Source organism: Macaca nemestrina, chromosome 10, assembly GCF_043159975.1.
Source record: "Macaca nemestrina isolate mMacNem1 chromosome 10, mMacNem.hap1, whole genome shotgun sequence".
In the NCBI taxonomy this organism is placed as follows: Eukaryota; Metazoa; Chordata; class Mammalia; order Primates; family Cercopithecidae; genus Macaca; species Macaca nemestrina.
The window spans coordinates 263,441-287,148 of NC_092134.1; the positions used below are offsets into that span (position 1 = coordinate 263,441).

Here is a 23,708-nt window from a genome sequence, read left to right on the forward strand (position 1 = left end):
GTATCCTTGAGTTTGTGTTTCCTCAGTTGCTTTGGGTGTTTGTTGTCTTGGTGATGTGTGAACTGGATCCCTCCCCGTAGGCCTTAGTGTGGGGGCCGGTGGGGGCTGGTTGGGGCCGGTGGGGGCCGGTTGGGGTCGGTGGTGGGGCGATTTTCGCTGGCGATTCTCTGCTGCTCGTGGGGCCACACAGCATTGCCGTGGTCACTCAGGACTGTGCTGTGTCCCGTGGCCCTGGCTGGAGCCCCTAGAGCCGCACTTAGGAAGCAGCCACCTTTCCTTGCCTGTGTTTTTTGCCCATTTCCCCCCAGATCCGAATCCACTGTTAATCTCTCAGGGGTCCCTCTACACGTCTGGCATTCTTTGTGTGCGTGCCATATCCATGCCATATCTGGCATGCCCATGTGCACGTTTGGTGTTTTGAACACGTTTCCCGTGTCCTCGCAGGAGAAGGGTGCTTCCCCAGCCCTGCCCGAGTGCTGCCCTGTGCAGGTGCAGTTGGGCCCAAAACTAGTGCAGCTCCGTGTGCGTCGTGGGCCTGTTTGGAAAGTCGCCTTCTTCTGGGACGGCTGTGCTGGGAGAGTGCCTGGGGGTCTCGGGGCAGGGTCCCCTGTCAGGCCCTGGGAGAGCGCCTGGGGGTCTCAGGGTCCCCCGTCAGGCCCTGACTGACTCGCCAGTTGTGTTCCTGTTAATACACTGGACGGAAGTGACTCGTTTTCTGAAAGTCATTGTGGTTGTTGGGATCTTTTCAGGCACTTAAAGAGAAGGCTGAGCTACAGGCCCAGCTGGCCGCCCTCAGCACGAAGCTGCAGGCGCAGGTGGAGTGCAGCCACAGCAGCCAGCAGCGGCAGGATTCGCTCAGCTCGGAGGTGGACACTTTGAAGCAGTCATGCTGGGACCTGGAGCGAGCCATGACCGACCTGCAGAACATGCTGGAGGCAAAAAATGCCAGCCTGGCATCGTCCAACAATGACTTGCAGGTGGCCGAGGAGCAGTACCAGAGGCTCGTGGCCAAAGTGGAGGACATGCAGAAGAGCATGCTCAGCAAGGACAACACAGGTGAGGCCAGGCCCTGGCCACGCCCTCCTCCTTCCCTGACTGGTCCCTGCTGCGGCCTCCTCCTTCCCTGACTGGTCCCTGCTGCGCCTTCCTCCTTCCTCGACTGGTCCCTGCTGCACCCTCCTTCCTCGACCACACCCTCCTCCTTCCTCTACTGGTCCCTGCCACACCCTCCTCCTTCCCTAGCCATGCCCTCCTTGGCCACACCCTCCTTCTCTGGCCATGCCGTCTTCCTTGACTGACTGGTTCCCACTGTGGCCGCCTCCTTCCCCGACTGGTCCCTGCCGCACCCTCCTCCTTCCTCAACTGTCCCCACTACACCCTCCTCCTTCCCTGGCCACGCCCTCCTTCCCTGACTGGTCCCTGCCGCGGCCTCCTCCTTCCCTGACTGGTCCCTGCTGCGCCATCCTCCTTCCTCTGCTGGTCCCTGGCCATGTCCTTCTCCTTCCCCGCCACCGCCCTCCTTCTTCCTCAACTGGTCCCCGGCACACCTCCTCCTCCTGGCCGCGCCCTCCTCCTCCCCTGACTGGTCCCTACCACGCTGCCACGTCCTCCTCCTTCCCCAGCCCCCCATCCAGGCAGGCGCCCAGCGAGCTGGGGCTGGTGCTGACAGCTCTGTTGGCTTGTGACTATCCCTGTGGGGGTTGCATTGGTTTATAATTTACACATAAGGAGGCCACTTTTCTAAAGGAAATACAATTTTTAGTTGAACTTGTGGAATTGTGTACATTTTTGCATGCACATCCAGGGGAATGAATTAGGTCTTGGAGATCGACCTCAGACCCTGGACTGTCTGCGGTGATCATTTACACGCATCCTGCCTCAAAAGTCCAGTGGTATTTTAGGGGTGTAGAGCTGCCCACTTATTCCACAGAATTGCAGATTCCATTTAAAATATTCAAGAACAGGCCGGGCGTGGTGGCTCACGCCTGTAATCCCAGCACTTTGGGAGGCCGAGGCGGGCGGATCACAAGGTCAGGAGATCGAGACCATCATGAAACCCCGTCTCTACTAAAAATACAAAAAATTAGCCGAGCGCTGTGGCGGGCGCCTGTAGTCCCAGCTACTCAGGAGGCTGAGGCAGGAGAATGGTGTGAACCCGGGAGGCGGAGCTTGCAGTGAGCCAACATCGCACCATTGCACTCCAGCCTGGGCGACAGAGCCAGACACTGTCTCAAAAAAAAAAAAAAAAAAAGATATTCAAGAACAGCTCGACTGTCCGTCTGGCAACCTTTTCTCCCTGGATGCAGCGTGTCGGTCCAGCTGCCTCCCTGTAGGGCTCGTCCAGCGAGTACAAGTAGTACGGTGGACCACGGGAACCGCGGCGGGCTTCCCTGTGGCTTGGCAGCACGCCTTCTGCCCCCTCAGTCCCCGTCTGGGCCAGTCCCAGAGCCCACACTCCAGTGCCCAGCAGGCACGGAGAAGACTCTGGTTGACCTGCTCAGAGCAGGCGTGGACAGGAGCGAGAAGGAGAGGGCGAAGCAGGGTCAGAAGGTTGAAGACCAAAGCCTGGGGGACTGTGGAGTGACCTGGGTCCAGAGTCCTCCCAGGGAGACTGCTCGGTGGCCTCATCTCTCAGGACTTGGGATCGCCTGAGCGAGGGGGCGTTGGTGCAGCCACCGGGAGGACTGACTCCACGTCAGCCAGTTCGCCCATGAGGCTGTGAGACTGGGTCTTGGATCTGATGACACAGAGGGGGGTGACAAGCTGGCGTCACAGAGGCTGCGTTCCAATACAAGAAAGAGAAAGCCAGCCGAGAGGCAGTAGTACTCCTGTAACCGCTTTAATATTTTAGTCGAGCATTTCATGATACCCAGTCCCTTCAGAAAAACTATGAAACCCAAAAAGTTCTCAACACTAAAGTAGTTTGGGGCCCTGTGGATTGCCACGCTTCACTTGACCAGTAATCGGGGGGCGGCAAAACCAGCCTGAACTGTGGTGAGGCTGCCCAGTCCTGACCGGGGGGCGACAGATACCCTTGCTGTTTGTTGATGGCTGGTAGACATCGTTGGGTCGAACATGAGAGCCTCGGCGTCCACGACAGTTTTCACAGATTTCATAAGTGTGAATTTGCCGACTTGATTAAATTTGTTTGAACCCCAAGCTCAGTATTCACGGACACGTGTGGAGCAGCAGAGTATGTGAGTCATCCTAGGCGCCCGCTGAGGAGAGGATGCTCTGCCTGCTTTTGCGCCCAGCCCGGGCCGGAGGAGTTCTTTCCAGGGCCACGTTTTATTTCTTTTGGGGATAATTTTGCAGTTTAAGATGGCCCCAAACACTGCCTAGTGTTTTTTTTTGGTGGTGGTTGTTGTTGTTTTGTTTTGCTTTTGAGACAGAGTTTCACTCTTGTCGCCCAGGCTGGAGTGCAGTGGTGTGATCTCGGCTCACCGCAACCTCCACTTCGCAGGTTTAAGCGATTCTCCTGCCTCAGCCTCCCTAGTAGCTGGTATTACAGGCATGCGCCACCACGCCCAGCTAATTTTGTATTTTTAGTAGAGACAGGGTTTCTCCATGTTGGCCAGGCTGGTCTCAAACTCCCAACTTCAGGTGATCCACTTGCCTCGGCCTCCCAAAGTGCTGGGATTACAGGCTTGAGCCGCCGCGCTCGGCTGTCTAGTGGTTTTAAACACAGAGAGGATGTGAGGTGTTCTGTGGAGATGTACTTCATGTTTTTCTTTTGATTTATTTTTTTTAATTCATCCTATTTCTGTTTTTTTAAATTTTATTTTTGTTTTTAAAAATTCATGTGTCTTTGAGATGGGTTGCTCTGTTGCCCAGGCTGGAGTGCAGTGGGGCAGTTGTGGCTCACTGCAGCCTCAAACTCCTGGGCTCATAGGATCTGCCCGCCTCAGCCTCCCAAGTAGCTGGGACCACAGGTGCATGTCGCCCCGCCTGGCTAATTTTGTTTTGAGCGGAGGATCTTGCTGTGTTGCCCAGGCTGGTCTGGATCTCCTGGGCATGCACCCCCATGCCCCCTGCACCCCCATGTCCCCTGATCCGCCATGCCTGGCCATCATTATTTCCTAGAGAAGCTCTGCTCAGGCTTGTTGGCCAAGTTGCTGTTGGCTGTGAGCTCAGTGTGAATGAGTCGACGCTATGTATTGAATAGGTGTCTTAAATGGAGACACAGAACGGAGGTTATGTATCGATGAACTGGTGAAGATGCTTGAGCAGAGGCCTGCAGGAACCTCACCCTGCATTTCTCCCAGGAGCAGCATCTGTCAGCGTCCACTAGTGCCGTGTTCACGGCGACTTCATGGACTCAGCTACGGGGAATAACCGGAACTGATCTTATTTGGTCTCCGCTGAGAGTCCCGCCTTGTGTCCCGCACGCGCGGAGCTGCGGACTCCCCCGTTGGCTGTCACTGGCCTGAGCTGCTGTGCTTGCCCCATTTCAGTGCACGACCTGCGGCAGCAGATGACAGCTTTGCAGAGCCAGCTTCAGCAGGTGCAGCTGGAGCGGGCGACGCTGACCAGCAAGCTGAAGGCGTCACAGGCAGAGATCTCGTCCCTGCAGAGTGTCCGGCAGTGGTACCAGCAGCAGCTCGCCCTGGCCCAGGAGGCCCGCGTCAGGCTGCAGGGTGAGATGGCTCACATCCAGGTACGGCCCCCGTCTACCTTCCAGGGCAGGTTACGCTTCTTGTCTTCACGTAGAACGGTGCTTTTTCCAAAGATTTTTCTGTTTTTTTTTGTGTGTATGTGTTTGTTTGTTTGTTTTTTGAGACGGAGTCTCGCTCTGTCGCCCAGGCTGGAGTGCAGTGGCGCGATCTCGGCTTACTGCAAGCTCCGCCTCCTGGGTTCACGCCATTCTCCTGCCTCAGCCTCCCGAGTAGCTGGGACTACAGGCGCCCGCCACCGCGCCCGGCTAATTTTTTGTATTTTTAGTAGAGACGGGGTTTCACCGTGGTCTCGATCTCCTGACCTTGTGATCCGCCCGCCTCGGCCTCCCAAAGTGCTGGGATTACAGGCGTGAGCCACCGCGCCCGGCCGATTTTTCTGTTTTTAGAGTTCACAGACATGTTTTTGTTTTTAACCTGCTGTCTAGCACACCCTGTGTCCCATGTAGGATGTGTCCCGTGGGCCTCCCCACAACCTTCTGACATGGGAGACCCACAGCAGCCTCTGCCAGCATTTTCAATTCCAAAGCCTGTCTTGCTGGGCACGGTGGTGCATGCCTGTAAATTCTCATCTGCCTGGGTCTCAGGACCCTCCCACCCCGGCCTCCCCACTCTGCTGCGATGTCTCACAGGTGTGTGGCGCCAGTGGGGTTCTCTTCCTGGTTGGAGCTTTTCCTTTCTCTGCCATGTGAGCCCTCAGTGACACACAGGGACCACATCTTTCCAGCGTGCCTCGCATTTCCTACATACTGTCGGAAACACTTTCCTCTCCCATCCACTCGTTAGTGGGCACAGCCCATGTCCAGCTTGGTCCCGCATATGTGGGAGCGTGTGTCTGTCCAGGCCTGCCCCTTGGCCCACACGCTGGAGACACCCGGACCGACAGACGAATGGTTCACGTGCACCTCGATCCGAGTCTCAGCACCTAGCCTAATTAGGATGATGTCAGAGATGCTGAAGAACGCCTTTGGTCAGCCTTAGTCTTTTTGTTTTTGTTTTTTTTTGAGACTGTCTCACTCCGTCACCCAGGCTGGAGCAGTGGTGTGATCTCGGCTCACTGCAGCCTCAAACTCTCAGACTCAAGCGATCCTCCTACCTCAGTCTCCTAACTAGCTGGGATCACAGGTATGCACCACCATGCCCAGCTAAGTTTTGTATTTTTTGTAGAGACAGGGTTTTGCCATGTTGCCCAGGCTGGCCTCGAACTCCTGGGCTCAAGTGATGCCCACCTCAGCCTCCGAAGGTGCTGAGATTACAGGTGCGAGCCACCGCACCTGGCCTGTCATTTTTTAATTAGCTGTGGAATTTTTTTTTCCAGATAAAATATTATATATTTATTAACACTTTATTTCTCAAGAGGGGAATGTGAAATACTAATTCCACCAAATGTTCCTTTTATGTCTAGATTTACAAATATATATAATAGAAGTTTTCTTCAATTTTTGTTAGTTTTTTTTCTTCTTCTGAGATGGAGTCTTGCTCTGTCTCCCAGGTTGGAGTGCAGTGGTATGATCTCGGCTCACTGCAACCTCTGTCTCCTGGGTTCAAGTGATTCTCCTGCCTCAGCCCCCTGAGTAGCTGGGATTACAGGTGCCCGCCACCGTGCCCAGCTAATTTTTGTATTTTTAGTAGAGACGGAGTTTCACCATATTGGCCAAGCTGGTCTCGAACTCCTGACCTTGTGATCTGCCCGCCTCAGCCTCCCAAAGTGCTGGGATTACAGGCGCGAGCCGCCGCGCTCAACCTATTACGCACTTTTTAAGCCAGAGAACCATATGGAAAACATTTGTTCTACGTACAACATAACTTGGAAACAAGTCAGTACACAGATTAATACAGTTTTTTAAAACTGCGGTGCATTTATATGAGGTAGTATTTAAAGAAGTAAGCCATGCCAGGTGTATTTTAGAAGTATAGTTTGGACCAGGTGCAGTAGCTCATGCCTATAATCCCAGCACTTTGGGAGGCCGAGGCGGGCCAGTCACTTGAGGCCAGGAGTTCAAGACCAGCCTGGCTAACATGGCAAAACCCCATCTCTACTAAAAATGCACAAGTTAGCCAGGTGTGGTGGCGGGTGCCTGTAGTCCCAGCTGCTTGGGAGGCTGAGGCATGAGACGTGCTTGAATCAAGGAGGCAGAGGTTGTAGTGAGCCGAGATCGAGCCACTGCACTCCACACTCCAGCCTGGGCAACAGAGCCACACTTTGTCTCAAATAAAAAACCAACAAGGAAGTGTGGTGGTGTAGCCTGGACAACAAAAAGAGGAAGCTTCAAAGCGATGGTGGCTCCAGAGCCCTATCTGCTTTTTTTTCGGAGACAGGGTCTTGCCCTGTCACCCAGGCTGCTGGAATTCAGTGTCACGATCATAGCTCCCTGTAGCTTTGACCCCTTGGGCTCACACAGTCCGCCTGCCTCAGCCCCCCAAGTAGCTGGGACATAGTTGAACACCATCACACCTGGCTAATTGTTTAAACATTTTCTGTAAGGACAGGGTCTTGCTACGTTGCCTAAGCAGGTTTTGAGCTCCTAGGCTCAAGCGATCCTCCTGCCTCAGCCTCCCAGCGTGCTGGGATTACAGGATGAGCCAGTGCTGGGCCCTCACTGCTTTTTCCAAATACCTTTGGAATCCAGGTTCAGCATTCCTTAATCAGAGTATTTAATACATTTTTTTGGTACCCAAATGTATCCCTTCATTCCCAGTAACATGCAGAAGGGAGGAGAATTCCAGACAGGCACTCTGCTTTCATGGTCTCAAAACACAGTCCCAGCAAAGGCTGTCTTCCCTGGCTCCGTGTACCTTCTCCTGAGGTCCTGGGGCCTGTGGCTTCTGTCACGTCTCGCACTTCGTTCTCCAGGAGGCAGCATGGAACAGGCGACGCGGGCAGGTCCAGACACAGGCCCCAGGCTGTCCTCACATCTCCTTTCAGTACTACTTCCCTTGGCTGACGCCATCCTCCTCAGGGCCGTGGGACCGGGCTTTTTCATGAGACGCTTGGCCAGGGTGGGCCTGAGCACCTGGGGGTCTAGGCCGGGCCCTAGCTGGGCTGTAAAGGCTTCGTCCCGGGAATGGCACCTGTCGGGCAGGCCCTGGTGTGTGTCTGGCTGGATTTGGTCAGTTAAGATAAGGCTCGTCACCCACAGGGGCTCAGAGATGCCTCGTCAGTGGGGACTTTTGGGTAGGTCCTGCTACAAACCGCAGTCTGATGAGCTACAAACAGCATGATGAGCGCTTGCTGATGGCCTGCCCGCCCTCCCACTCAGGCACACAGAGCCCAGACAGCGCATATTTTGATGTGGGAAGACGTGTGGTGGGTGGTGGGGCTTCTGTGGGAGACACTGAGGGGCAGCCAGTGACCCTCATCCTGGGGCCTCCAGGGACAGGCTGGTCTGCATTTCTTGCTTGAAATTGAGCAACTTTTTACTTTGTGGGGTTTTTTTTTTGAAGGTTGGACAGATGACCCAGGCAGGTCTCCTGGAGCACCTGAAACTCGAGAATGTGTCCCTGTCCCAGCAGCTGACGGAAACTCAGCACAGGTCCATGAAGGAGAAAGGACGGATCGCGGCACAGCTGCAGGGTATTGAGGTGAGGCTGCGACCAGGGCCGTGTAAGGTTGGGAGAACATACACAGACATAGATACGGTGTGTTTTTTCTTACATGTTCTATCTCTCTGTGTGTATCTCTTAAATATTCTCATGGATGGCCTGCAGTGACGGCTCATTAAGGCTTTGGGACCCCGCTCCTCATCCCTCACCTTTGGGGCTTAGTGCAGTGTGGCTCTTTCCCTGCCAGCCCCGCCTCGGCCTGGGCCCCGGCCATCAGTCATTGCCAGTCAGGGATGGCGGTGGGTACAGAGTAGGTAAGGAGGAAGCATCCGGTGAGTTTGTGCCTGACAGCCTGTCGAAGCCTAGCGATGAGAGGATTTTCTTTGCTTTCTAAGCACTCAACCTGCATTGCCATTTGACCCTCCAGCAACCACACGCTGTTGAGGTCATGGCCGCTGCCTGCCCAGCCATCTCCAGAGGACAGAAATGCAGCAGCCTTGATAGCTGTTCTTTAGCTGTGGGGCCCTGGACAATTTCTTAGCTCTCTGAGCCTCGTCTTTTTTTTTTTGAGGTGGAATTTCGCTCTTGTCGCCCAGCTGGAGTGCAGTGGTGTGATCTCAGCTCATTACAACCTCCGCCTCCCAAGTTCAAGCGATTCTCCTGCCTCAGCCTCCCAAGTAGCTGGTGGTATAGGCACCCGCCACCACACCCTGCTAATTTTTTGTATTGTTAGTAGAGACGGGGTCTCGCCGTGTTGGCCAGGCTGGTCTCAAACTCCCGACTTCAGGTGATCCGCCCGCCTCGGCCTCCCAAAGTGCTGGGATTACAGGCTTGAGCCTCATCTTTATAAAATGGGGATAGTGTCACCTACTCGATAACCTTGTGGAAAAATTAAAGAAGAAGGAACGGTGTGAAACCCCAAGGCAGTGTATGGAGGGAGGTTCTGTGCTGGATGATGCTGGGCCGCTCTCGTTGCCGACCTTTCCCTTGTGCAGGGAGCTCTCCGCAGCCTCACGTGGTTTCCCGTCTTCTGTGACTGCTCCCACCTCTCTGTGGCATCAGCTGGGCCACCCGGCTGGGATGACGGATAAGAGTCGTGTTGCGTCAGCCATAGTTCTTCAAGGGCTTAGTAGAGAAGAACTGAAAAGAATTTCAAGTTAGGAATTTGTGTTTTCCCTAAGTGTACCCCGATGTGAGGGCTCATCCACAGCCAGGACGCAGGCTGTGTTCACTGCAGGGGCCTCTGCTCTCTTACCTGGTGGTACCAAGCACTGCTCTCGTGAGAGTATGTCTGGGTCTCACTCCCGAAAGCAGGCACCTGTGACCCGCCTGTTGCCACATGAGAAAAGCCGGGAGGTTCTGCTCACCAGTGGATCCGAGTCCTTCACACGGGGTTGTTGGCCTGGGCTGGACCTGGCCTCGGTCTCCTGGTTGGTGGGCGGCCCAGCTGCTCACCCGGGGCCCTCAGTCTGCAGTTGGTAGACAGGATGGGGACGTGGATGGGGGCCCATGCCAGGGTGGTAAGTTTCTCCGCAGAGCACGGGACTTGCTGGCTGCTGTTCACTATTACGGTTTCCTGCCTTTTTAAAAATGTGTTGTTTGCTGGGCCCAGGCTGACATGTTGGATCAGGAAGCAGCCTTCCTGCAGATTCAGGAGGCAAAGACGATGGTGGAGGAGGACCTCCAGAGGAGGCTGGAAGAGTTTGAAGGCGAGAGGGAGCGGCTGCAGAGGATGGCAGACTCCGCGGCATCCCTGGAGCAGCAGCTGGAGCAGGTAAGTCCCTGCAGCCCTTCAGGCTGGACCCAGGCCCCAGGTGATCCCGAGCAGCCAGGACTGCACACGAGGAACCCGGGGGGTCCTCTGCTCTGGGGCCGTGTCTGCTCAGGTGAGAGTTGGGCTGTTGGTCAGATGCTGCTGCTGCTGCAGACCTGACTCTGTGTTTGCCCTGCTGGTTCTTCTGCACCAGGATTGTGTGTGAAAAAAAGACCTTCCATGGTGTCCATCAAAATTACTTGAAACCCGAACAGGAAAAGGGCTCACGTTCTCGGAGTAGGGCCGGCGCAGCCATGTGGGCTTCATTCCTTCTCCAGGTGAAGTTGACTTTGCTCCAGCGAGACCAGCAGCTTGAGGCTTTGCAGCAGGAGCACCTGGACCTGATGAAACAGCTCACCTTGACTCAGGAGGCTCTGCAGAGCAGGGAGCAGTCTCTCGATGCCCTGCAGACACACTACGATGAGCTGCAGGCCAGGCTGGGGGAGCTGCAGGGCGAGGCCGCCTCCAGGGAGGACACAATCTGCCTCCTGCAGAATGAAAAGATCATCTTGGAGGCGGCTCTGCAGGCGGCCAAGAGTGGCAAGGAGGAGTTTGACAGAGGAGCAAGACGCTTGGAAGAAGGTACCGAGGAAACGTCGGAAACTTTAGAGAAGTTAAGAGAAGAATTGGCCATCAAGTCTGGCCAGGTAATGCATTCTGCTGTGTTTTGTTTTGAATCAGAACCCTCCATTCAGGAGTGATGCTGCTTATTTGGTCCTTCCTTCCTGTCTTTCTTTTCTTTTTCCTTACTCCCTCCCTCCCTCCCTCCCTCCCTCCCTCCCTCCCTCCCTTTCTCTCTTTCTCTCTCTTTTCTTTCTTTTCTTTTTTTTTTTTTTTTTTTTTTTGAGATGGAGTCTTGCTCTGTCGCCCGGGCTGGAGTGCAGTGGCCGGATCTCAGCTCACTGCAAGCTCCGCCTCCCAGGTTCACGCCATTCTCCTGCCTCAGCCTCCCGAGTAGCTGGGACTACAGGTGCCCGCCACCTCGCCCGGCTAGTTTTTTGTATTTTTTTAGTAGAGACGGGGTTTCACCGTGTTAGCCAGGATGCTCTCGATCTCCTGACCTCGTGATCCGCCCGTCTTGGCCTCCCAAAGTGCTGGGATTACAGGCTTGAGCCATCGCGCCCGGCCTTCTTTCTTTTCTTTCCTGCTGAGTCGCCCAGACTGGAGTGCAGTGGCGCGACCTCGGCTCACTGCAAGCTCCGCCTCCTGGGTTCACGCCATTCTCCCGCCTCAGCCTCCCGAGTAGCTGGGACTATAGGCGCCCGCCACCACGCCTGGCTAATTTTTTTGTATTTCTATTAGAGACGGGGTTTCACCGTGTTAGCCAGGATGGTCTCGATCTCCTGACCTCGTGATCCACCCACCTCGGCCTCCCAAAGTGCTGGGATTACAGGCGTGAGTCACCGCGCCCGGCCGTGCCTGGCTCTTTCACTTAGCATGATGTTTTCAGAGTTCATCAGAAGAGAATGTTATTTAAAACCAGTTTTGGCCGGGCACTTTGATCCTTCGCAGGGGGGCTCCTGAGGGACCGCCCTCCATGTTGTAGGGAAAAAGAGGCTCATTCTCCAGTCGTGCTCTAGTGATAACTAGGATTTGCGTGCAGTGTATTCTATATTCAGACAGCAAACTTAGGCCCTCAACAAGCTTTTCCCTATTTCTGGAGTCGACTGCTCCATGTGTGTGTGCCGAGAGCTATTTGCTGAGGTAGAGAAGTGTTTCCACAAACACACGTGTTCCTGAGTCCTCCAGGGCCCTCCGAGTGCAGATCCTGTGGGGTGGGTCTGCGTGGGGCCTTCCGAGTGCAGTCCTGTGGGGTGGGTCTGCGTGGGGCCCTCCAAGTGCAGTCCTGTGGGGTGGGTCTGCGTGGGGCCCGAGGCTCTGCATTTCTCAAAAGCTCCTGGGCTGAATGGACTGGGCTCCAACAGACTTTGCAGGACAAGGACCAAAGCCTGGGGTCGGCACCCTCAGCCTGTGGGCGCAGCCCAGCACCGGGTTCTGTAAACTGTCACTGGAACAGCCCTGCTTGCCTGCCTGTGCAGACTGGAGCTGCGTCTGTGCTGCAGGAGCATTGCTGAGCAGCTGTGACTGACATGCAGCCTGTGAGCTGCGGTCGTTTCCTATCAGGCATCTCCAAGAAAGGCTTGCCAAGTCCTGGGCTGGAGTGCGCCCTGGCCTCATCCCCTCTCCCACCTCCCTGCCCCTCACTGTGCCTTCATGTTCTCAGTGGTGAGGAGGGAGAGCCCAGGCCTTAGGAACCACCGGTTCCCGTCAGGACACAAATGCTTCTTCCTATAACATCTGTGCAGATGTGTGCCCTCCTGGAGCCATCAGTGTAATGTCTATGTAGATGCATCCCCCTCCTGGAGCCCTCAGTGTAACATCTATGCAGACACATTCACCTCCTATAGCCCTCAGTGTAACAACTCTGCAGATGTGTCCTTTCCTGGAGCCCTCAGTGTAACATCTCTGCAAATGTGTCCTTTCCTGGGGCCCTCAGTGTAGTATCTGTGAGGACGTGTCCTCTCCTGGGGCCCTCAGTGTAGTATCTGTGAGGACGTGTCCTCTCCTGGAGCCCTCAGTGTAGTATCTGTGAAGACGTGTCCTCTCCTGGGGCCCTCAGTGTAGTATCTGTGAGGACGTGTCCTCTCCTGGAGCCCTCAGTGTAATGTCTGTGCACATGTTCCCCACAGGTGGAACACCTGCAGCAGGAGACTGCCACTCTGAAAAAGCAAACGCAAAAAATAAAGGAACAGTTTCTTCAACAAAAGGTAAAAATGTGTTGTTGATTTCTTCACTTGAAATAAGCGTATGAACAGAGTTTTGTGTGGTTTAATTGCTTAGCAATTCCAGTGTCATTGGAGTTGAGAAGAAGATAACAGGTAACATCTTGAGTTCTCTTTAACTCTTTTTTTTTTTTTTTTTTTTTGAGACAGTCTCTCACTCTGTCGCCCAGACTGGAGTGCAGTGGCACAATCTCGGCTCACTGCAACCTCTGCCTCCCGCGTTCAAGCCATTCTCCTGCCTCAGCCTCCCGAGCAGCTGGGACTACAGGCACTGGCCACCACATCTGGCTAATTTTTCGTATTTTTATTAGACACGGGGTTTCACTGTGTTGGCCAGGATGGTTTCGATCTCCTGGCCTTGTGATCCACCCGTCTCAGCCTCCCAAAGTGCTGGGATTACAGGCGTGAGCCACCGCGCCTGGCTCTCTTTAACTTTTTTTTTTTTTTTTTTGAGACGGAGTCTCGCTCTGTCGCCCAAGCTGGAGTGCAGTGGCCCGATCTCAGCTCACTGCAAGCTCCGCCGCCCGGGTTCACGCCATTCTCCTGCCTCAGCCTCCCGAGTAGCTGGGACTACAGGCGCCCGCCACCTCGCCCGGCTAGTTTTTTGTATTTTTTAGTAGAGACGGGGTTTCACCGTGTTAGCCAGGATGGTCTTGATCTCCTGACCTCGTGATCCGCCCGTCTCGGCCTCCCAAAGTGCTGGGATTACAGGCTTGAGCCACCGCGCCCGGCCGAACTTTTTTTAAAGGTACTTAATCTGCAAAGTCAAGATGCACTTCCACAGCGGGGTGGGGGTCTTGGCCCCTCAGATCTCCAGGGGCGGCTGTCACTGGAGCGCCTGTCACTGGAGCGCCTGTCATACCCTGTTGTGCTCACTCTGGGAGGCTGTGTGTTGTGCGGTGTTGTTCACACAGGTTGGGTTTGCCATTTAAAATGTCTGAAAAATGCACATGGAGTTCCAGCATTGAAACAAATTATGATTACCCAAAAAGACATGGAATATAAATTTTGTGTCAGTGAAGCCAGTACCTCCTGTTGGATTTTATGGGATCTGAGCAAGGGTGACCCCCGAAGCTGTATTGTTCGTGGTGCTGTGTTTTATTTCTGAGCGAGGACAACCCCTGAAGCAGCGTTGTGAGTGCCGTGTTTTATTTTTTTTGAGACGGAGTCTGGCTCTGTCGCCCAGCCTGGAGTGTAGTAGTGCTGTCTCAGCTCACTGCAGCCTCTGACTGCCAGGTTCAAGTGATTCTCATGCCTCAGCTTCCTGAGTAGCTGGGACTACAAGCATGTGCCACCACACCTGGCTGGTTTTTTGTATTTTTAGTAGAGATGGGGGTTTCGCCTTGTTGGCCAGGCTGGTTTTGAACTCCTGACCTCAGGCGATCAGCCAGCTTGGGCTCCCAGAGTGCTGGGATTACAGGCGTGAGCCACCGCGCCCGGCCTGCTGTATTTTATTTCTGAGCAAGGGCGGCCCCTGGAGCAGTGTCGTGAGTCCTGCTTTGTTTTATTACTGAGCCACAAGCAAGGGGAGTACCTGTTGGAAGCAAAGCAGTGCAGTTGAAGGCTGGGGAGAGCCAGACTCCTTGGAATTGAAGAGACCTCTAGGAGGCTGGTGTGACTGCCTCGTGCACCACACACACACTCTTGTTTAAACAGGCCGTGATGTCACCTGTGGTAAATAACGGTGTGGCTCAGTCGATGAAGGCTTAAATTTGATGAAATGTATCTTTACCTCAAAAAAGTTATGTCCCTGGTAAGTGGTAAACATTTTTGTTGAAGCCAGCGTGACCCCCAGAAGTCCCCCGCGCCCACCGCCCAGCGTCGGCTCACAGCTTCTGTCTCGGCAGGTGATGGTGGAGGCCTACCGGCGCGACGCCACCTCCAAAGACCAGCTCATCAGTGAGCTGAAAGCCACCAGGAAAAGGCTGGACTCGGAGCTGAAGGAGCTGCGGCAGGAGCTGATGCAAGTGCACGGGGAGAAGCGGGCCGCGGAGGCGGAGCTCTCGCGCCTGCACCGAGAGGCGGCCCAGGTCCGTCAGCAGATGGCCGACCTTGAAGGGCATCTCCAGTCGGCACAGAAGGAGCGAGACGAGATGGAAACACACTTGCAGGTCCGTCCGTGTCGGACTGACTCACTTGATCGGGAGGATTCGGCCAAAGTGCTTGGGGCGCGTGTGTCTGGGGCGGGGCCGAGTGTGGGGCGGGGCCGAGTGTGGGGCGGGGCCGAGTGTGGGGCGGGGCCGAGTCTGGGGTGGGGCCGAGTCTGGGGCGGGGCCGGGTCTGGGGCGGGGCCGAGTGTGGGGCGGGGCCGAGTGTGGGGCGGGGCCGGGTCTGGGGTGGGGCCGAGTCTGGGGCGGGGCCGGGTCTGGGGCAGGGCGGTGGCAAGGCGGGAGAGGCTTTTGGAAGAACAGCTGGGAGTATGGCCCACCTGGAGCATAGGTCCCAGAGGGGCGGTCAGGTGAGGCCTGGTAAGTCCAGGTGACGATGTTGCATGAAGGGAGGGAGTGAGAAGGCCCCGTGAGGCACCCAGCTTCTCCCCCTTGCCATGGGCTCCCGGGATCCAGTGTGTGAGGACGGCGGCTGTCGTGCGTAAAGCAAGGGTGAGTGTTTTGTGGAGACCCCACGTCGGGGCAGGGCACCGGGGCCCGGGGACCCTGGGAGTCCCTTGTGGCTGGGTGCGGAGCTGGGACCGGCCAGAGACAGTCACACTCCTGTGGAAGCTGAGCCTGGGCTGGCTTCTGCACGCAGTGGGTGTCCGGGATGCTGGTGACAGTTTCTCGGCTGCAGGTGGCAGAGCAGGTGAGCCGGAGGTGAGGGGTGAGGGGTGCGGGATGGAGGCCACAGTCCAGGATCCTGTCCAGACATCCAGGCTGAGGAACCGGGAGGCGAGATGAGAAATCGGGAGAGCAACAGTAAATTTGGGGAGGGTCGTTTTGCTTATGATGTTTCTGAAGTTGCCAGAGAGGACCGAGCCAAGGTCCCAGCAGGCGGACTGGTCAGTGTGTCTGGCTCATCAGGAGCCGGGGTGAGGCCGGGAGTAGGCGGTATGGCCGGCGCCGGTCAGTGTCGGAAAGTAGGAGCTGATGGAGGAGCGCGGTCGGTGTCAGAAAGTGGGGGCTGATGGATTAACGCTGCTGCCGGGGTGGGGAGGTGGGCCGAGGGCAGCGCCGGCTCCTTGGGTTGCAGGAGGCTTGGAGGAGACAGCAGTGGGCGCAGAGCACGTTCAGACCCCACAGCTGCAGGTCTGGGCTGGTTGTGGGGACTTGCCTAGCACCCAGGAGCTGGGGAAAGGCTGCGAGGGCAGGAGCAGGTGGGGGACCCAGCCGTCAGTGTTCACAGTGGAGGCTGAGGAGGGCATCCGGGGGCTCCAGAGAAGGGTCCTGGAGTCTCCAGGGATGAGTCCCAGGGGTCTCTGGGGAGGGGTTCTGGGGGCTCAGGGAGGGGTCCAGGGGCTGTGGGGAGGGAACCCAGGGGCTTGAGGGGAGGGTTCCCGGGGACTCTGGGGATGGGTCCAGGGGTCTCCAGGGAGGGGTCCTGGGGTTTCTGAGGAGGGGTCTGGATCCTTGAGAGGTCCTGGGTCCTAGGGGTTAGGAGGAGAGGTCCTGGGTCCACAGGCTTTCCTATGAACTAGTCATGTCCTGTTGTGCCTCTGATGCTCTGGACACAGTGTTTGGAAGCGGTCGTTGGTCTCAATAATGAGTGGTTTGTGGCCGAGCGCAGTGGCTCACGCCTGTAATCCCAGCACTTTGGGAGGCCGAGGCGGGTGGATCACAAGGTCAGGAGTTCAAGACTAGCCTGGCCAATGTGGTGAAACCCCGTCTCTACTAAAAATAAAAAAATTAGCTGGGTGTGGTGGCGGGCATCTGTAGTCCCAGCCACTCGGGAGGCTGAGGCAGGAGAATCACTGTGAACCTGGGAGGTGGAGAGGTTGCAGTGAGCTGAGATCACGCCCCTGCACGCCAACCTAGGCGACAGAATGGGACTCCATCTCAAGAAAAAAAAGAGTGGTTTGTAGGTTTGTAAGAAGGTAGATATCTCTCTCAGGACTTTTCTCAAGGCGCAAGTCCTCCAGGGCGAGCCTGTGCAGTGCCATCGGCAGGGGCGATGGGCTGGAGCCCGGGAGGGGAGACAGGCTGGGGTTTCAGTGCCGCTCCTCACGCCCTCCTTCCCTTCCGAAGTCGTTGCAGTTCGATAAGGAGCAGATGGTCGCGGTCACAGAGGCCAACGAGGTGCTGAAGAAACAAATTGAAGAGTTGCAGCAAGAAGCCCGGAAGTAAGTCCGCGTGTGCCCGGGGGAGGCAGGAGAGCCCCGTGGGCTGCTGCTGTTGTGCGGGGACACCCTCCCTGGGAGGTGCTGTGGTGGCCTGGAACGTTAAGGTCCAGGTTTGGAGTCTGTGTGGTTTGGTGGCTGCTCATCTGCGAAATGATCCGAGTTGATCGTGGACTTGCTGAAGCTCCTGTAACAGAAGCTCCCCAGGTGTTTTTACGTTTGACTTTTTGTGCAGCAGCATCCCCTCTCCCAGCTCCTACCCTGGGAGACGCTTCAATGTTCATCCTCACACCTCACACTCACATAAACATGAACACACTGACCTCGCCGGCACACGCCCGTGCATACGTGTGCGCACAATCAGATGCCGTTAGGGGCTGCCTTACCCCAGTGGTGCACAGACCTCGCGGGCACACGTTTGCACACACAGATGCCGTCAGGGGCTGCCTTACCCAGTGGTGCACAGACCTCGCCGGCACACGTTTGCACACACAGATGCCGTCAGGGGCTGCCTTACCCAGTGGTGCACAGACCTCGCCGGCACACGTTTGCACACACAGATGCCGTTAGGGGCTGCCTTACCCCAGTGGTGCACAGACCTCGCGGGCACACGTTTGCACACACAGATGCCGTCAGGGGCTGCCTTACCCAGTGGTGCACAGACCTCGCCGGCACACGTTTGCACACGCAGATGCCGTCGGGCCTTCTTCCTCTGGCGTTGTGCCCTGTGCTGCTTTGCTTCATTTTTGTAGAGATGGGGTCTCACCATGTTACCCAGGCTGGTTTCGAACCCCAGGGCCAAGCAGTCCTCCTGTCTCAGCCTCCCAAAGTGCTGAAATGACAGATGTGAGCTACCATGCCCAGCTAAATGCATAGTTTTGAGGTATTTTGTTTGTTTTCGAAATGGTCTGTTTCTGTCACCCAGGCTGGAATGCAGTGGTGCCATCCTAGCTCACTGCAGCCTCAACCTCCTGGGCTCAAGTGATCCTCCCAGCTCAGCCCCTGGAGTAACTGGGACCCCAGGTGTGCACCACCACGCCTGGCTAATTTTTAAATTTTTTTGTAGAGATGGGGTCTCAGTATGTTGCCCAGGCTGGTCTCAAGCTCCTGGACTCAGGTGATGCTCCCGCCTCGGCCCTCCAGGATTCCAAGCGTGGGCGTCTGTGCTGCTTTGCTTTAATCAGCTGGTGATTTGCTCATGAATCTGATGGTTGAAATTTTTACCGATATTCAAGAACGTTTCTGTTTGGTAGGAGCAGACTCTTTCTCTGCATTCACAGGGTCGTTCATAAGCTGCCCCAAGAGGAGGGCAGGTCTGACGCTGGTGGTGGAAATGGTGAAAATTCATTGAGTGCTTCCGCTGGCCTGGCTCTGCGGGAACACCCGATACGGACTGATCCTTCGCTGTGTGCAGCCCCCACAGGACAGACACACACTCACCCGGCTTTCCTAGGGCAGCCGGGTTCTGGGGAGAGCAAGGGTGGGGCGTGAGCGGAGGCAGCCTCCCCGTGGCCCAGGGTCTCGGCCATCGAGCCCGTCCTCAGAAGGGGCTTCCGAGACGCACTTCCTGTTGCCTGCTGTTGCGAACCAGAATGCCAGACGGTCGCGTCAGAGGATAATTCAGCTTCCTCTTGTGTCTCCCTCGTGACACCCCAGGGCCATCACGGAACAGAAGCAGAAGATGAGGCGGCTGGGCTCAGACTTGACCAGCGCCCAGAAGGAGATGAAGACCAAACACAAGGCCTACGAGAATGCCGTGGGCATCCTCAGCCGCCGCCTACAGGAGGCCCTTGCGGCCAAGGAGGCTGCGGACGCGGAGCTGGGCCGACTCCGAGCCCAGGGCGGCAGCGGTGACAGCAGCCTGGCTCTACATGTAGGTAACGCCGTGCCATCCCCGGCCAGGGTTGCCAGCCCCTCAGTGCGGGGAAGGGCTCTCCATCAGCAGTTGTCCCCTAAAGCCTCGCGGGGCCGAGCTCACGTGGGAGGCTTTAGCCTCTAAACTCCGCTCAGCGTCGAGGTTGCCAGAAGCCCGCAGTGACGGAGCATCGCCCCGCGACCCTCATGAACCCTGCGCGGCCTGTGGTCTGCGGTCTGCGGTCTGTGGTCTGCGGTCTGCGGTCTGCGGTCTGCGGCCTTCACCTGATTTTCCTCAAGAAATCTCCTTGGCTCAGAGAAGTTCAGCTGCTCCCTTGGGGCAGAGGGAGGGCCTGCCCTGGTCCACTCGCGTTCCAGCAGCCTCCGCACTCGCTGAGAAGCAGGAGTAAGGGTGTGGGGTCAGCATTTGGCAGGGTTCGGGGAGCATTTAGAGGTAGCCACGCTGCGGTGGCCCAGAACAAGCCAGTGCCCTTGCTGGAGGGCTCTGAGCAGGGCCTTCTGTGGAGGCCGCGGCCCTCTGTGCTCTCTTACCTTACGTGGTAGGCATACCATCCTACCTGAGTGAGTTCATTTGCATTGTATTTATTATTCTCCAGTTCGTGTCCTTGCACTGACAACTTAGTATTTCTTCTTACATGTGGTTGGTTTCTATTTCCTGTCCACTTAAGAATTTGGGGGTAAGAAGAGACTGTATCATAACATGGGGTTTTCTTGTCAAATTAAATAAACTCGGCCAAGCATGGTGGCTCACACCTGTAAGCCCAGCAATTAAATAAACTCAGCCAGGCACAGTGGCTCTCACCTGTAATCCCAGTGCTTTGGGAGCCTGAGGCGGGAGGATCGCTTGAGCTCAGGAGTTTGAGACCAGCCTGGGCAACATAATGAGACCCTATGTCTACAAGTAATACAAAAATATTACCTGGGCATGGTGGCACGTGCCTGTGGTCCCAGATGCTTGAGACGCTGAGGTGGGAGGATCACCTCAGCCCAGGAGGGGAGGCTGAAACTGCAGTGAGCCGTGATTTTGCTGCTGCACTCCAGCCAGGGCGACAGAGAGAGACTCTGTCTAAAATTAAATGAATAAATCAAGTGCTCCCTCTCACCTGATTGCTTTGTAAACTGTTGGGGAGATTGATTCAGTTGCCATTTTCCTTGGGCTCACGAAGGGCTGGGGTGGGGAGGGTGCAAAGGCCGGGCAGAGCCAGCCCCTCGCCGCATCGTTGCAGCTGAGGAATAGCACGGCCGCGAGCCGATGTCTTGTGTCCGTCCGGGCTTCGCCCCTTGCAAGTGGTGGCTTTTGGCAAATTTCTCACCTTTTTGATCCTCAGTGAAATGAGGTCAAACTGAGGTGAATGAGGACCTCCTCATGTGAGGGTTAAGTTAGGTGGTACTGGAACATGCTTGGCAAGGGCCTGGCACCATCGAGGCAACAAGTGGGCGGGGTGTGAGAGCACACCAGTGCCTGCATGTATCCATTCATGTGTGAGGTGTGAGCACGTGTGTGCGTGTGGTGTGGGGTGCGAACATGTGTGGGGTGTGAACGCGTGTGGGGTGAGCACGTATGTGCATGTGTGAGATGTGAACGCGTGTGGTACATGAGCATGTGTGTGCGTGTGGTACGTACGTGTGTGTGTGATGTGTGGTGCGTGAGCACATATGTGGTGCTGATTACACCTGGTGCTGCTTGCTTGCCACAGGTGGTGATTTATAGCCATTATCTGCAGGTCAGATTTTCTTCTGTATTTTTGAAGCATTGAACTGAAGAGATGATTTCGTTGGTCCCAGCTGTCCCCGTGTGTCATCGTGTGCATGCTGTGGTCGGTTAATTCAACTCCTTGAACATAAAGGAAGGTTGTGGGACTGTGTCAGGCAACTGGTGTCTGGTGTGTGCAGCCACACAGCCTCCTGCCTGCAGGTGCCACGGGAAGTGAGGGAGGTCAGGGCCTGCCCGTGACCAAGTGCCCATTCTGTCTTGGCCCTTAGGAAAGGATCCAGGCCCTGGAGGCGGAGCTGCAGGCTGTCAGTCACAGCAAGACTCTGCTGGAAAAGGAACTGCAGGAGGTCATTGCGCTGACCAGCCAGGAGCTGGAGGAGTCCCGGGAGAAGGTGCTGGAGCTGGAGGACGAGGTGAGGTTTGGCTGTCTGCTGTGGCGGCAGCGTGGGGCAGGTCACATGATCCCTGGGCATGCCACCACGCGTGTGGCCCGAAAAACAAAACTTCACTGTGCGCCTAGCGTTGCTTTTGGTGTTGCCACCTTCTGACTGTCAGCCTCTGGCTCTGGTGGGGCAGGCCCTGATTCCAGCCCTCTGGGGAGGATCACTGTGTTACTGTCTCTTTGGTGGAATGGTTACAGAATTAACAGTGCAGCCCTTCTCAGTTCAAACGCTTTGGTTTCAAATAAGAAACCCAACTTGGCTGGGCAAGTGACTCATGCCTGTAATCCCAGCACTTTGGGAGGCTGAGGTGGGCGGATCACGAGGTTAGGAGTTCGAGATCAGCCTGGCCAACATGGTGAAACCCCGTCTCTATTAAAAATACAAAAATTAGCTGGGTGTGGTGGCGGATGCCTGTAGTCCCAGCTACTCAGGAGGCTGAGGCAGGTGAACTGCTTGAACCCAGGAGCAGAGATTGCAGTGAGCCGAGATCGCAGTGAGCTGAGATCGTGCCACTGCAATCCAGGCTGGGCAACAGAGTGAGACTCCGTTTCAAAAAAAAAGAACGCAGATCTGTCTCAGGTTCAGAGACAGTTCTCATTTCAGCGGTGCTGGTGGCAGCTCAGTGTCCCGGCCCCCTCTCCCTCCCCAGCCCCTCTGGTTCCCGGCCCCTGTCTCCCTCCCCAGCCCCCTCTGTGGAGCTCTGTCACCCTAGGGCTGCCTGTTCCACTCACTATGTCCTGTCCTGAAATGGTTTTGCTCGTGCCCACCCTGCCGAGTGGCCTGGCCAGGGCTCAGTGCCTGGATAGGCTTCTCCAGAAGCCCATGGCCCCAGGAGAAGGCTGGGCTCTTGGCCATGGGGAGGAAGGAGAGGGGCCTGGGGAAGCAACTAACCATGACCACAACAGCCTTCATATCATGAAGCAAGCACGGTCCTGTGGTGTCCATTGCTGTTTTTGTTTTTGTTGTTTTGAGACAGTCTCGCTCTGTCACCCAGGCTGGATGGAGTGCACGATCTTGGCTCACCTCAGCCTCCGCTTCCCAGGTTCACATGATTCTCCAGCTTCATTCTCCTGAGTAGCTGGAACTACAGGCACCTGCCACCGCACCTGGATAATTTCTGTATTTTTGGTAGAGATAGGGTTTTATCATGTTGGCCAGGTTGGTCTCAAACCCTTGACCTTATGTGATCCACCCGCCTCAGCCTCCCAAAGTGCTGGGATTACAGGTGTGAGTTACCACGCCCGGCCCATTGCTGTGTTTTAGTTTTCGATGTTTCTTTTCTTTTTTTTTTTTTTTTTGAGACAAGAGTCTCCCTGTGTCGCCCAGGCTGGAGTGCAGTGGCGTAATCTCAGCTCAGTGCAACCTCCACTCTTGGGTTCGAGTGATTCTCCTGCCTCAGCCTCCTGAGTAGCTGGGACTAAAGGCGTGCACCATGACGGTGGCTAGTCTTTGTATTTTCAGTAGAGACGGGGTTTCACCATGTTGGCCAGGCTGGTCTCGAACTCCTCACCTCAGGTGATCCCCCCACCTCAGCCTCCCAAAGTGCTGGGATTCCAGGCTGAGCCACCACGCCTGGCCTAAGTGTCTGCTTTTTCTTATTGAAAACACCTGTTGCTGGGGTGCGTGAACTCCACTCACCAGTGCGGGTAATTTCACGGTGACGTTGGTATGTTTCAGCTTCAAGAATCCAGAGGCTTCAGGAAGAAGATAAAACGCCTCGAGGAGTCGAACAAGAAGTTGGCTCTCGAATTAGAGCACGAGAAAGGGAAGCTTACGGGTCTTGGACAGTCCAACGCAGCTCTGCGGGAACACAACAGCATCCTAGAAACAGCTTTGGCCAAGAGGGAGGCAGACCTAGTCCACTTGAACCTTCAGGTATTCAAACTCGTCAAACTCAGGCCAGCAGCGGCGTGAGAGTTGCTGAGGCTGCGTGCACTCCGAGACTCTCACCCAGATTCAGTCACCTGTGCTGACTCCTAGCCCACCCGGCCTGCAGCCGAGAGAACAGGCTCAGGGGTCGGGTGACCCACAGGCCTGGGTCCCCGGCTGCTGGTGCAGGGCTGGGCTCTCCGAGGTGAGGCTGGAGCCCCTGTGTGTGCTCAGTTCACCTGTTTAGTTGAGGGGCAGACGTGTTTAGTTGAGGGGCAGATGTGTTTAATTGAGAGGCAGGCCTGTTTAGTTCACGGGCAGACCTCCCATGTGGGTGTGGCTGAGTTCCAGTCCCAGATGGTGACATTGTATGTAGGGGGCACTTAATGAGAGGTTCACGCAGTTCAGAACTGAGACTCGAACACTGACCTGGGTCTCACTCAGCTGCTCAGGCTCCACAGCCTCTCTGGATTGAGGACCAGGCGGGGCATTTCAGGGAAATCCTGGGGGCCACATCAGGCTGCTGGTGTTGACTCTCCCGTCTTAGTTCCATATTTTGCCCTAGTTCCCACCACTTCCGCTCTGTTTGTACCTGGCCGCAACCCCTGATTTATATGTAATTTTTGGGTTCCCAGCCACCACATTCCTTTTTTTTTTTCATTGTTGTTCGTAATACAGAGGCTCACTCTGTCTCTCAGGCTGGAGGGCAGTGGCAGGATCTCGGC

The 23,708-nt window shown here is 55.9% G+C and overlaps 1 protein-coding gene across 7 annotated transcripts in view; it reads left to right on the top strand.

Annotated features, from left to right (window-relative positions):
• The window catches only part of LOC105490575 (golgin A3), a 63,087-nt gene that overhangs the window by 26,686 nt on the left and 12,693 nt on the right, over window positions 1–23,708 (top strand). For all 7 annotated transcript variants that reach the window (XM_011756332.3, XM_071070703.1, XM_071070704.1 and 4 more), the window contains 11 exons: window positions 750–1,056; window positions 4,455–4,657; window positions 8,118–8,255; window positions 9,829–9,990; window positions 10,308–10,676; window positions 12,720–12,797; window positions 14,660–14,923; window positions 16,991–17,085; window positions 18,739–18,955; window positions 20,941–21,084; window positions 22,792–22,989. In XM_011756332.3, the coding sequence (XP_011754634.2) occupies window positions 750–1,056; window positions 4,455–4,657; window positions 8,118–8,255; window positions 9,829–9,990; window positions 10,308–10,676; window positions 12,720–12,797; window positions 14,660–14,923; window positions 16,991–17,085; window positions 18,739–18,955; window positions 20,941–21,084; window positions 22,792–22,989 (2,175 nt within the window). The remainder of the gene's footprint in view (window positions 1–749; window positions 1,057–4,454; window positions 4,658–8,117; window positions 8,256–9,828; window positions 9,991–10,307; window positions 10,677–12,719; window positions 12,798–14,659; window positions 14,924–16,990; window positions 17,086–18,738; window positions 18,956–20,940; window positions 21,085–22,791; window positions 22,990–23,708) is intronic.